Raw genomic sequence first — 14,901 nt, 5'->3', positions numbered from 1 at the left:
AGGTTAATGCATTTACTTGATCTGTTCCAGGTCAATCCAGAGTCTCAGAGCGACTTTGGCAACTACAACTGTACTGCTTCCAATGAGATCGGGACCGAAACCAGAGAGTTCATCATGATCCAAGCTGGTCTGTTTCTCTGTATTGATCTCAAAATGTACACAATATAGTCATTTATGGCGGTAGCAATTTGAACAAATATTGAGTGTTTAGATGCTTTTTGCTTTCCAGGTACTCTTATTTGTGAATGACCTGCAATTCTAGCCTTTGTTCAATAAACTGCAATACAAGAGCTCGATTTTCCCAGTGTTAACTTTTGTCAAGCACAAAACGGCACAATCAAAACCGTATTATCGGGCGTAAGCTGTTAAAGTGCAGTTTTCCCACTGCACATTTTGAAATTCCTCCTGTTGTGCAGATGTGCCCTCGGCGCCAGCCATCACTCAAGTGCAGCCATACTCCAGCACAGCTCAGGTGCTTTTCGAAGAGCCTGTGTCCACTGGAGGAGTTCCTGTGCTCAAGTACCGAGCCGAGTGGAGAGCCGTGGGCCGAGGGAAATGGGTGCAGCGAGTCTATGATGTGAAAGATGGTAAGTCTGTCACAGAAACTGAAGCAGTAAGCCATCTGTATTATATAGGATATCATCACCACTGACTTTAACCGTTTGTAGACTTTAACTCTTATTTTTGTCATTTTCACAATTTCATGGCCCCCAGTATATTTTACTTTGTAACATTTGGCATTTTTGATTTATATGCTGTTTAATGTTGATGAGAATGTTATTTTACATATGCAGCTGCTTACATACGAGATCGCTCGTTTCTGCCTCTTCTTTCCCTGTGTTTTGATCTGGAGATACTGTACTCGTTCAGGAGATCGCAGAAAAGTTGTACAGATTTTACAAAAGCTGTAAAATCTTGTCACTGGCAGGGAAACATTTTCTCATGAATGACCAGTCAACTCTTCCCTGGCAGGGAAAGAGTTAATAGTGGACTTATATAGTGGAAAACAGGACTTTAAAAATAAACAGTCTGTATTTTATTAGTATATATTTCACATTACAGACATTTTTTAGAAACTATACTTTAAAGGTAGTGTATGTAAGATTGTGGTCAAAACTGGTACTGCAGGTGTATCCCCCTCTCCCCTCCCCCCTGACTCGAGGTTGCCAGATTGGCTGCAGGATCAGCAGGAACGTTTGTAGCTGTGGTAACTAGAGCAGATCTGGCAACCCGGATGCCAAAACACTACTGACTTCGGGATTGGTAGATCGGTGGAGGGCGGAGCTTCAGGCCAAAACACAACATGTCAACATCAACATCAGTTGAGGGCTGCAACAACAACTTTTTCAAAAATGATAATGTCCTGGCTGGACTACTGTTGTCAGTGATATAAGAATTTGAAATTAACATCATTTCTTAATGTCTAGTGACCATCAGGGCCATTTTATGATTAACTGAAATATATATTATATATAACTTACATACAGTTTGTTTAAAATTATTATGCTATTAACGTCAAATCTATGGTAATATTAACACTACCATTCAAAAATGTGGGGTCAATAATATTTGTTTATATTTTAGAAAAATCTCTTGTTTAAATGCTCACCAAGCCTGCGTTTGATCCAAAATAACATTTATATTGTTAAATATTACAATTTAAAATAACAGTTTTCTATTTTATTATAATTTTCCCAATGAGCAAAATTGGAATATTGCATAAAACATTTGTGAATAAACCAGCATTTCTATCTTGTGTTCAAGAGAACAAAGTCACTTTCTGGGACAAGATATTTTTGCTTCCCCCCCTGTTTCCATTCAGTTTTTTATTTTTATTTTTATGAAATATCCCAAAATGGGAATAAAATAGATGGATGGAAACATAGCTACTGTCCTCATTACACATGCTACATGTACAGAAGTAATAACTGTAAATTATGCATAATTATAACACTCAACTAACCCTAAACCAAACCCTAGTAAATAGATATAATAATATTTAATATTACTATTAAAAGTAAATGTAACGGAATGGTTTTACATACCGTTTGTGAGGAATGCATTTTGCTCATGTTTCATGAATGGTCCAGTAGTAATAATGTTTAAAGGGATAGTTCAACAAAAATGAAAATTGTTATTAGTTGTCAACCACATGTTGTTACAAACCTCTTTGACTTTATTCATTCTGTGTAATAGAGAAGATATTTGAGAAATATAAATGTGTTCTTTTACAATGGAAGTCAATGTTAACCAATACTACCAAAAAGTACCATTCAAAATATATACTTTTATACTGGTTTGGAACGGCATGAGGGTGTAAATGAGGACAGACTTTTCATTCTTGAGTGAATATCCTTTTAAGTAAGTTTTTTTTTTTACTCTAATATTGAATGTCAGCATCACTGTATGCCGATAGCTTTAAATGTCAAATCTATTCCCACCATGTTCAGTGGCAAGGTTTTACGTTTCCCATATAACATGCATGCTGTTGTTTATGAATTAATGATTGGGTTTGTGATTAAATCTGCTTCTCTCCTTCTTCTTCCCAGCCGAACTGAGTTCAGTCACAGTCACCGGCCTCAAACCTGAAACCGATTACGAAGTCAAGATGTCTGCCATCAACGGCAAGGGCGAAGGCGACAGCAGCCCATCAGTGGTTTTCAAAACCGAGCATATCCGTGAGTATCACGCTTCTCTCTCTCAGGAGCACACGGTTCCATCAGCGGCGCAGCGTGGCGTGACGGCCCACACACCTTATCAACCAGCTAGTGTGAAGTCTTTGGCTGACGCAGACGCTAAAAGATACAGTCTGTGCTCATGGTGCTAAAGAGTAGGCTGTAATGAATTAAGTAGTTTGAATATTAACATTTTAGTCCCTTGAACAATTCTCTCATTTGACTTAATTACAAATCCAATGAAACCGCATTACAACATGACGTTCTATTGAAAGTTAAGTGTGTATGTCTCAGCAATGCCTTCCTTTGTGCCTCCCTCCTATAAATGACAGTGTTTTGAAGAGCTCTTGGTATGGTTGACTGGCTCACCTTTACTCTGTTCTCAACTGAACTGAACTCTCGCTCCAGAGTAATTGTTAGCCTCTCTGTGGAATTTCTCAGAGTTTTGAAGGACAACCTTTTCTTGGCGATACCTGAGTGGTTCAATATATTTGCCTTTTTTTGACAACCAATAAACAGTTCCCACTTTTCTATCCATTGTTTTGCACCTTAGGCAGGTTATTATTCATCAAGAGAAACCTTGTGGTTATTTGAATCATTAATAGAGGGTATGCACATGACGTCACCGCCGGCCGGAGTGACTGCGATTTAAGCCCACTGAGTGGCAAAACGACTGAGTGGCAGCACTGGTTTTCAAAGTGAATGCTGTAAAAAACACACAAAACACATCTAAAATGGGTGAGAGCTTTGAGATTGACTGTACAAATAGATTTGACAAGAATCTATTTTTACAGACTGCCGAAAGCTACAGAAAAGAGATGTAAATGGATCACTGCAATGCACAGAAACGTATGGAATCCTGGCTGCAAAATGTGGATTTGCAATTATTATTTTGTCAATGTTATATTTTGGGGTAAAATCATACCCTATCTAATATATTTTTAGATATTGGATTGACAAATCATCAATTAAATATTTACCATATTGTATTTTGCATAATTGGGTGTTTTTAAATAAGCACAGTCAAAAACTATAAACATTTTAGGGCTGGATAAAAATACATATACACCGATCAGGCATAACATTATGACCTAATATTGTGTTGGGCCACCTTTCGTTGCCCAATCAGCTCTGATTGGAGCTGCTGTTTTAGAGATGCTCTGACCCAAGCGTCTAGCCATCACAATTTGGCCCTTGTCAAACTCACTCAAATCCTTACTCTTGCCCATTTTTCCTGCTTCTAACACATCAACTTGGAGGACTAAATGTTCACTTGCTGCCTAATATATCCCTCCCACTAACATGTGCCGTGATGAAGAGATAATCAGTGTTATTGGTCATTATGTTATTCCTGATCAGGGTATAACATTGATAATAAGTGATCACCCGGTTTTAGACCTACCTATATTGTATTTAAATATCGCATTCACAGGCAAATTTGCTTTATGTATTTCCCCGACGTCTAAATAAGACTCATATAAATGTCAGGAAACACAATTCCTGTTTGCACATCAATATCCATGGATAACTGGATTGTTGGTAAGTTGTAATGACAAATATTGAGTCTAACCTTTAGTTTACACGGATTATTGTTTGTTTTACTGGCACTTTCACAGTTTTCTCTTTTAAATCCAGTCATGCAGCAGCTCTTTTACCAGTCGGACTGAGAGGGCGTGTTCCGGCAGGAAAGTGACACCAATGCATACCCTCTGTAGGTAGAAGCTTATGAATTTACTATTAATGTAAGCGTTTAGCACATTTATTATATCATTGACCAGAATATTAGCAAAAAAGGGACACACTTTCAGGGATAAAAATAAAGATCACATGCAGAGGACTACAAATAATTTATAATAATTTGTAATTCAGTGCATTGAGAACATTGGTTAATGGTCATGATGCATCACTGCATAAAAAAAAAATGTTTGATAGTTTTACTGCTGCTAAGCACGTTATATATATATATATATATATATATATATATATATATATATATATATATATATATATATATATATATATATATATATATATATATATATATATACTGGTCACAACTTACGTAAATTATTTCTTATATCAATAATTGATTCATCTATGCGAACTCTGACTGGTAAGAACAGAACATCTTGTTCTCACACAGGACATAAAAATGTGCAAACATTCCACAAAGCATCAATAAAAATCAATCATAACACCGCACACTACAAGAATATTCCTGCGATTTGTGTTGATATTCTCATCATGTTTACACACCACACACATCTACGCTCTTACTCCTCCTGCTGGTTGTTTGTGTGATCAGCGGGATGTTTTAGACTTCAGAGATGCCGTTACCTCATAACACACTCAACGCATTGTTGACTGGGATTTATTTCCTGTCAGTACACAAAACAAAACCTGTTTAGGATGTAGTCCAGAGAGTAATGACTCTAATGCAGGTAATGTATGAGTGATGAGAGAGTATTTCTGTCTGATCTTGTGTTACCGGCTTTTACCCTCTGACATTTTTCTGACTTATCTTTTTTTCATCCTATCATTTTATGTGATTTTCTCCTATTTTGTTTCCCATTTGTATGTTGTTGTTTTGTTTTCCTTTCCATGGGATTCTTTAGGTTATTCTTACACAAGTAAGTGTTTCAAGTCCCATTGATCATCAGATTCATTTTTACACATTTCCAACATTTTATAATTTGTTATTTATCATGTTATTATATAGTCTAGTGGTTGTAGGATTTAAAGACCCCATGAAATCAAAATGAGAACTGAGTGGCTTTAAGTCCATGTTTAGGATAAGGACACCTGCATGTTATTGTACAGGTTAGAATACACACATATGCTCTTTTTACAAAAGCTCTTTAGAAAGAAAATCCCTTCTAATATTACCTGGTTCGGAGTCGCAAGTATCAAAGCATCATTGTGACATAAACTAAAGGCATTAAAGAAAACCGGACTCGTCATATGTTCTCATGGGGTCTTTAAGTTAATATGCTAGTTGTTTAAGTTACAGTTATCAAACGAAATAAAAGTGAACATTTTCTTTTTTCATATGCACCCTAGATGGGATTTTTCATTTTCATACTGAGGATACAGGTTTGTTATGCAGCTCTATGATGCTCTTTAATATTATTGTATTATATTAAAACAGAAACCAAAAAGATCCTTATATGTAATATAAAGAGTTATATTACATTATTTTTGTTACATTATTTTGGGTTTTGTGGCTGCAAATAAGCCTCCACGTCTTTATCTCCAGGCAACACACAGTAAATCCAATTATTAGTATATGTGAAATATTTAAAGTTGATTATCTTTGAATATTTCTTTATAGAGTGAGATGCAGTGTTATGTGCTTACTTATAACATGCGTTGTCCAAAAACTAATGCATGATCCCCTAGTATTATATGAATACTTCAGTGTTTCCTCTGTTTTTCATTGAGCAATATGATTTGACAGCTCTTTAGTAATGTTTTCTAAAACAAACATCACTATTTGAACAAACCTGTAATGCTAAGTATTAAACTTGGATGCCTATCTCATCTCGTTCTGTGTTTGCTGATTAGAACATTAATAATACCTTAAATGATGTGGCAAAAAAGAGTGCCAATGAAAGTGTATCCAACTACCACTTTAACACTTCAAAAAGTTTATAAAGATATTTAAATGAACAGATTGTATTTAGGCTTTTATTCACACATATTATAAATGGAAGCTCAAGCATGTTTGCTGGACATGCAAGAAACAATCAGGTTCATTCTTGTTACGCAGCACAGTTGAGCTACTGGAAAAGAACCAGTGAGGTTCATTCTCACTTTATGTAGCACGTTTGAGCTCCTGCAAGAACCTATGAGGTTCATTCTTGTGTTGCGCGTTTGAGCTTCAGCAAGAACCAATGAGGTTCATTCTTGTTACGCAATACATTTGAGCTTCTGCAAAAGAAACGCTGAGGTTCATTCTCACTTCATGTAGCACGTTCAAGCTTCAGCAAAAGAACCAATGAGGTTCATTCTCGCATTACGCAGCACGTTTGAGCTTCAGCAAGAAACAATGAGGTTCATTCTTGTTATGCAATACATTTGAGTCTCTGCAAAAGAACCAATGGGGTTCATTTTCATTTTATGTAGCTTGTTTGAGCAATTTTTGATCAATGTTTATATGTGAATAAAAGACTGTCAATGGCGGGATTGAGAATAAGCTCTCAGATTGTATTAAAAACATTTTAATACATTTATCTGTAGTTTATTGTCATGCAGATTATACTTTAAGTTGTTAAGCGTAATTTATACATTTATAAGACTGGTTTTATTCTTTTTATATAGGCTAGGCTACTAATATATTACATGTCTATGTATTACGTCTGTTGATCAGTGCCTGTAGTGTGCGCAATTTTCAGTCGAATCCGATGTGAAGGATAAATGAATGAACTGTGAACACAAACACTATTAAATTAAAGTGTTAGTTCACCCAAAAATGAAATTGATGTCATTAATGACTCACCCTAATGTCGTTCCACACCCGTAAGACCTCCGTTCATCTTCAGAACACAGTTTAAGGAATTTTAGATTTAGTCTCAGAGCATATCCAAGTCTGTGCACCCTTTGCTGTCCATGTCCAGAAAGGGAATAAAAACATCATCAAAGTAGTCCATATGTGACATCAGTTAGTTAATTAGAATCTCTTGAAGCATCGAAAATACATTTTGGTCCAAAAATAACAAACTATGACTTTATTAAGCACTGTCTTCTCTACCGCATTTGTTTTCAATCCTCAAATAAAGATTCAAACGATCATGAATCAGTGTATTGATTCATGATTCGGATAGCATGTCAAACTGCCAAAATGCTGAAATCACGTGACATCAATACGCTGATTCATAACCGTTTGAATCTTTATTTGAGGATTGAAAACAAATGTGGAAGAGAAGACAATGATGAATAAAGTCATAGTTTTTACACTGATACGCTGTCGGACTAAATATAAAATATCTTAAACTGTGCTCCGATGATGAACGGCGGTCTTACAGGTGTGGAACAACATTAGGGTGAGTCATTAATGACATCAGTTTCATGTTTGGGTGAACTAACCCTTTAAGTGAATGAAAGGCAATAATCAGTAAATGCACCCACGCAAATAACTTAAAGGGTTAGTTCATCCAAAAATAAAAAAATTCTTTCATTATTTACTTACCTTCATGTCATTTGACACCCGTAAGACCTCCGTTCATCTTCGGAACACAAATGAAGATATTTTTGCTGAAAGGCCTCCATTGACACCAATGTCATTTCCTCTCTCAAGACCCATAAAGGCACTAAAGACGTCGATACAAAGCCCATCGCACTACAGTGGCTCTACAATCATTTTATCAAGCGACGAGAATAGTTTTACAAGTTTGAAACAACATGAGGGTGAGTAAATAATAACTAACCAATGATAGGGACCCGAGCCATATCTAGAGAACAGAATGTCAAATAGATGTGGGGGTGGGTGGGCCCTTTTTGCAACATATTAGCAACCACCAAGGACAAAGCAAACAACTGAAAACCAATAAACAATAGCCGCCACGTAGCAGAACCCTTATGTTGCGTGTTTTGTATAAGCAAGTACCACTCATATTTTCTTTTGAATATGTAAAAAAAAAATTTTAAAAACCAAATCAGTCCATATGCTCAGTCTCTCAGAGGAAATCCTGCTCAGTGTGTTTCTGCTTCTGTGCTCAATGTTGTGATCTTTGTGATTTAAAACCATTTTGATTTGCTTGGTTTTAAGTTTATCTGCAGTTTGTTCTAACCCTTGACTTGATCTTTTTTCACATAGTTACATTTGTGTCTGTATTTTTGTATCTTTCATGCAACCTCTTCCAATTTCCTTTCAACCAATCATGTTCGTGCATATGATGTGACTGTGTCATGTGGCTTGCATGGTGCTGGTGATGTCATCCACACTGATGAGCAGAAGGTAAACACTTGGGCCCAGCTCCATCCTCTCATGTATAGGATTATCCCTCACTCACATCAGGATCACTGCATTCATCCCTAACCAGCCATTATAACTCACTCCTGTCACATTTCTAGAATTAAATCCCCTCAGATAGGTCATGAAAATTCATCCATTCCCAGTTTTTAACAGAGACTGTTACCCTTGAGCAACCACTGCGCTCTGACTGCACAAATTATCTTCCGTGGTGAATATGGAATCAAAAAAAAAGTTGATGCCGTGTCCTGCCAACCATGGAAATGACATCAAAAGCTCTGGAGCTGAAAAACATTTCCCCAGAGCTATCGCTGGCTATGACGATCGCGCTCTTTTATGTTCGGTCTAAACATTTTGACAAGCAGCGAGTTTACAGACGCTCTACACTGACGTCCTTTCATCTTGTGCTGCTTTGGATATGCTGCTACCAGTGTACAATTATATCCAAATTAGGTAATCCCTAAAAATGGTACAGTAGACGCTGCGAGTGGTTGACTCAATGGTTTGTTGATTCTCCAGTTTCAAGCATGTTTCAGTAACTTTCACAGTACCGCATTTCCTTTCAACATACCTTTGAACCTTTTACAGGGCTCCTCCCCTCCTCTCCAAACTATGTCCCTTTGATGTTCCGGGTGTTTTTACCTGCATGTCAATTTCATGGCTCATACGCACATAAAACTATTGCGACTTTCTTTTTTTCTTTGCACTGTTGCTTATTTTGCATACACACCTTGATTATTATGGGATTTCAAGCGTGTAGCTCTGAAACCCTATTTTGAGTGTTCAAATTCTCCCCTAATAGGGAAGACCAAACCGTAAATTGTATGGACTTAAAACTTTGACACCTTCTACAATCTCACCAAAAGTACAAAATTGCTCACAACTCCGTTGTAGGCTCAAGTGTCTTACAGTCTTGGAATCCTTTGCTCAAGATGGACAAAAATTAATTTGATGGTCGTTCTTGGTGAAATTTTCTGGGATTTGGGATTTTTTGGGCAAAAACCTACTTTTGCAAACTAGTCCTAGGTTTTTGGAACCAAACAAGTGCAGCAAGATTCTCTGGAGAGTGACTGTCAGTAATTATTTTTAAAAAGTCAATTTAAAGTCAATGTAAAATGGCTATAACCTTCCAAACGTTTGAAAGTTGGCATTCAGTGTCTTTGTCCAAGGTGCCACGATTGTTTATTAAGACATTGGCACATCTCAAGAAACATGACCGCTATTAGCCAGTGAGTGAGCATCGACTGGACAAGGTTAACAGAGGCAGATCGGAACGAAATTTGGTGGGCCTGTTGCACTCATGGTCCTAGAGGTCTGTGAAAAATTTGAAAGAAATCGCCCATATTTGTACATTACATAACGTTTCACGCATCTCCCCATTCAGAACAAGTTTGCCTCAAAAACCACTGCTGTCGATAAAATCATTTGTTATATTTCAGAATATTAAAAAAATAATAATACTAATACACAAACTAGTCCTAGGTTTTTTGCTCAACCTAAACAAAACAAACCACTTCAGTACAATTCTCTGGACTCTCTAAGTCTAGGTCAATAACTACAGGTCCTTCTAAAAAAATTAGCATATGTGATAAAGTTCATTATTTTCCATAATATAATGATAAAAATTAAACTTTCATATATTTTAGATTCATCGCACACCAACTGAAATATTTCAGGTCTTTTATTGTTTTAATACTGATGATTTTGGCATACAGCTCATGAAAACCCAAAATTCCTATCTCAAAAAATTAGCATATCATGAAAAGGTTCTCTAAACGAGCTATTAACCTAATCATCTGAATCAACTAATTAACTCTAAACACCTGCAAAAGATTCCTGAGGATTTTAAAAACTCCCAGCCTGGTTCATTACTCAAAACCGCAATCATGGGTAAGACTGCCGACCTGACCCTGTCCAGAAGGCCATCACTGACACCCTCAAGCGAGAGGGTAAGACACAGAAAGACATTTCTGAACGAATAGGCTGTTCCCAGAGTGCTGTATCAAGGCACCTCAGTGGGAAGTCTGTGGGAAGGAAAAAGTGAGGCAAAAAACGCTGCACAACGAGAAGAGGTGACCGGACCCTGAGGAAGATTGTGGAGAAGGACCGATTCCAGACCTTGGGGGACCTGTGGAAGCAGTGGACTGAGTCTGGAGTAGAAACATCCAGAGCCACCGTGCACAGGCGTGTGCAGGAAATGGGCTACAGGTGCCGCATTCCCCAGGTCAAGCCACTTTTGGGCTACAGAGAAGCAGCACTGAACTGTTGCTCAGTGGTCCAAAGTACTTTTTTCAGATGAAAGCAAATTTTGCATGTCATTCGGAAATCAAGGTGCCAGAGTCTGGAGGAAGACTGGGGAGAAGGAAATGCCAAAATGCCTGAAGTCCAGTGTCAAGTACCCACAGTCAGTGATGGTCTGGGGTGCCATGTCAGCTGCTGGTGTTGGTCCACTGTGTTTTATCAAGGGCAGGGTCAATGCAGCTAGCTATCAGGAGATTTTGGAGCACTTCATGCTTCCAGCTGAAAAGCTTTATGGAGATGAAGATTTGGTTTTTCAGCACGACCTGGCACCTGATCACAGTGCCAAAACCACTGGTAAATGGTTTACTGACCATGGTATTACTGTGCTCAATTGGCCTGCCAACTCTCCTGACCTGAACCCCATAGAGAATCAGCGGGATATTGTGAAGAGAAAGTTGAGAGACGCAAGACCCAACACTCTGGATGAGCTTAAGGCCGCTATCGAAGCATCCTGGGCCTCCATAACACCTCAAAAGGATTCCCGACCAAGTATTGAGTGCATAACTGAACATAATTATTTGAAGGTTGACTTTTTTTGTATTAAAAACACTTTTCTTTTATTGGTCGGATGATATATGCTAATTTTTTGAGACACGAATTTTGGGTTTTCATGAGCTGTATGCCAAAATCATCAGTATTAAAACAATAAAAGACCTGAAATATTTCAGTTGGTGTGCAATGAATCTAAAATATATGAAAGTTTAATTTTTATCATTACATTATGGAAAATAATTAACTTTTATCACATATGCTAATTTTTGAGAAAGACCTGTATTTAAACTTGGATATCATTTAGAAAAATGGCATGGCCAAATATACCCAACATCCTATAAATCCTAAATGAATACTCAAAACTTTGTGAAATATGGTGAGCACATGCGACATAGGATTTTAAACAAACATGCAAACTTTTAAGGAGATTGAAGCATAGGTGTCACTATAACTGTTTTTTTTTTTTTAATATTTCCTAAGGTAAATTGCCTGTATGTATTTGCTCTAAATGGTCTTTTCCATCTAGAAGTGGAAGTAGAAGTAGGTTGGTAAATAAACATAATGCCTTTTAAGAATGTGCTTAAAGGCCTTGAAGCGTTTGAACCCTGTTAATTACTGATTGCAGCAATATTTTATATTTAACAATGCTTCCATGGAGTATGTTGAGCTGCATTTTGCATCTTATTCACAAACCATATGCAGTCCAGTTTAACCAGGTGATACCTGCACTGAAGTAGTGCCATGCATATTGAAACTGAAGTAGTTCACCTATAAATGAAAATTCTGTCATTAATTATTCACCATCATAAGAATTATGTTCATTTTTGGAACACAAATACAGATATGTTTGATGTGTTCTCATAATTCTTATCCATCCATTGAAAAACCAAAAATGTTTAAGCTCATAAAGACGTAAAAGGCGTAATCCATATGAATCGTTTACTTTGTTATTTGATCTAAGTTAAGACATGATCGCATTATATCATGACGAATGAATTAATTAATTTAGGCTAAAGAGAAGACAATGCTGAATAAAGTCGTAGTTTTTGATATTTTTGGACCAAAATGTATTTTCGATGCTTCAAGAGATTCTAATTAACTAACTGATTTCACATATGGACTACTTTGATGATGTTTTTATTCCCTTTCTGGACATGGACAGTAAAGTGTGCATAGACTGCATATGCTCTGGGACTAAAATATCCTAAACTGTGTTCTAAAGATGAACGGAGGTCTCACGGGTGAGGAACGACATTAGGGTGAGTCATTAATGATGTCAATTTCATTTTTGGGTGAACTAACACTTCAAGTACTTTTTAAAATTATTACACAAATTTAATTAAAACAATTGCATGTTAAGAATTTAACTAAAATACTAATATAGCTTCAAAACATAAAAGCTAGTAAATCTGAGCTGTGAGTGATTTTCTCAGCTTTACAGTTTAATGATGCCATCATAGACGGGAGATCTATGACGTGCAAGCGCTCTTCACAAAGCACGGCGCAGGCATTTGAAACCGAAAGCCTTCTGTCTGAGAGTTTCCTATGTTGAATATATAAGCACACTGCATTACCAAACACATAAATGAAGACTTCGTAGAGCATTCGTAAGGAAAATGCTGATGGGTGAGAACACACTGTAAGTGTGACATTAAGCAAAGTTTATCAACGTTTAAATGTCATTGCGATTGAAATAATATAAACATTATGAAATATTATGTGAACGCAAGCAGAATACGGGTGTTTCTAAGTCACGCAGTGCCGTTGCGCACCTGCAGTTAAACTGTAAACTCAGAATTGGTCCAGAATCATTGGAGAGAGGATCTTTTCTCCCTCCCCTATTGTATAGTATGTCCAACAAAATATTAGACAGATTAAACACACACTGTTCTTTCCTGTAGGCCAGGCCTGTAGGTATAATGTGCCAAGTTGATGCTGCTTCTGCTGCTCCCGTGCACGTGACCAGACTGCAATTGCAGCCTTTGCGGTTACAAATCGCGATATTATCGCAAATGCAATTAATCGCTCATCCCTACTTTTATATTATTTAAACCTTTCACTCTCCAAGCAAAGGAAGCCAAGGAAGCCAGTGTGGTATTAAAACACCAACCAACCATCTTTGAATTGCAATTCCCATCATTCCATTTCAACTTCATGTGAGTGCGGCCAATTCAATTCAAATGCCAATATTTTTGGCCAATTCTGCGACATAGCAAATTTGGTCATTTTAGGGCATGTTTACGCATCAGCCAACTTGCATAATGCCTTTAACGAATCATGCGCTAAAACAACACAGACAGCATGTGCAAATAAACTGAGCATTTGATTCTCAGTGAATTCCCCCAACAATATATCCGTGTAGTTGCCATTAAGAGTTAATTTGCAAGCGTGTAAAACTTTAATTTTTAGCCTCATTTAATTTACTGCTGTTTGCTCCCTTGTGTACACAATCATTTCATTTGCATGTATCTTTTAGGGACAGGTGGCTAAGAAGCATGGAATGAATCATGCGGCGCTGCCCTTTCATTATTAAAGAGATGAGTGTGTATTGATGACCCTTTAAACTGTGAGTCGAATAGAATATCTGCTTGTTAACCGAGCTGATCATTTGGGATTGTAACTCCTCACACTAGCTTCTACCATGTTATGTGTGCACTTTTATAATCTCGTAACACATTAAGATTAATTACCGCGTTTTTATCACATCTCGTTCAGTTTTTGCCGTTATGTGTAGTGTGCCTCTTTGAAAAAAATGTATCCCCCTGTTGATTATTTCACTACAGCATAGACAAATTTAAGTGTTAATGGTTTATATCAAGTAGTCCAAACCAAATGAAAGAAAAAAGACCTGAAAAGTTAGGTTGTGTGAATGAAAGTGTCTCCCGCGTACAGGCTAATAGCTAATTACTCCCTTAATGAGAGTAAAATGCCTTCATTTTTCAATCCACCATGAACACGAGTAGCTTCTGCCTGCAATGTTGTTACGTGTCACTCTGCGGCGTCAAACTAATGTAGTGAATCAAACGAGCATTCGCCGGTCATTAAAATGAAATGGATCATGATGGCCCGTGAAGGAGAGGCCTCAGTGAACAGCACCATTGAATTATTCCCAATTCACAGTGCGCTCTTACACATAAATGCTCTATAGGGATGTTCGCAGTTCACCATGACCTCCAAATATCAGCCTACTCATCTAAGGAGGCTCAGCCAAGCAGCATGTGTCATGTTATTCTATTACTTGGCTGAATGGAATCACTGCTGTGTATAGGTGGCTAAGAATTATGTGAGATAGAAAATTGCTTCTTTTTTAATACACCTAATTAGACTGGTTTTTCATTGTCCGGAATTGATTTCTACAGATCTGTAGCCACCTGGACGGTGGCTACTATAATGCTGATGTATGCATAATACAATTTAAAGCTGCTGCATGTCAATTTTGGCCTAATGTCAACTTCTGGCACA

The 14,901-nt window shown here is 37.2% G+C and overlaps 1 protein-coding gene across 9 annotated transcripts in view; it reads left to right on the top strand.

Annotated features, from left to right (window-relative positions):
- The window catches only part of ncam1b (neural cell adhesion molecule 1b), a 254,592-nt gene that overhangs the window by 216,604 nt on the left and 23,087 nt on the right, over positions 1-14,901 (top strand). For all 9 annotated transcript variants that reach the window (XM_067451158.1, XM_067451159.1, XM_067451157.1 and 6 more), the window contains 3 exons: positions 31-127; positions 417-587; positions 2,550-2,678. In XM_067451158.1, coding sequence (XP_067307259.1) covers positions 31-127; positions 417-587; positions 2,550-2,678 — 397 coding nt within the window. The remainder of the gene's footprint in view (positions 1-30; positions 128-416; positions 588-2,549; positions 2,679-14,901) is intronic.

The sequence above is a fragment of the Pseudorasbora parva genome, chromosome 8, assembly GCF_024679245.1.
Source record: "Pseudorasbora parva isolate DD20220531a chromosome 8, ASM2467924v1, whole genome shotgun sequence".
Taxonomy (NCBI): domain Eukaryota; kingdom Metazoa; phylum Chordata; class Actinopteri; order Cypriniformes; family Gobionidae; genus Pseudorasbora; species Pseudorasbora parva.
Note: the sequence above shows the minus strand (reverse complement) of the source record. Positions and strands in the feature narration are given on the sequence as shown.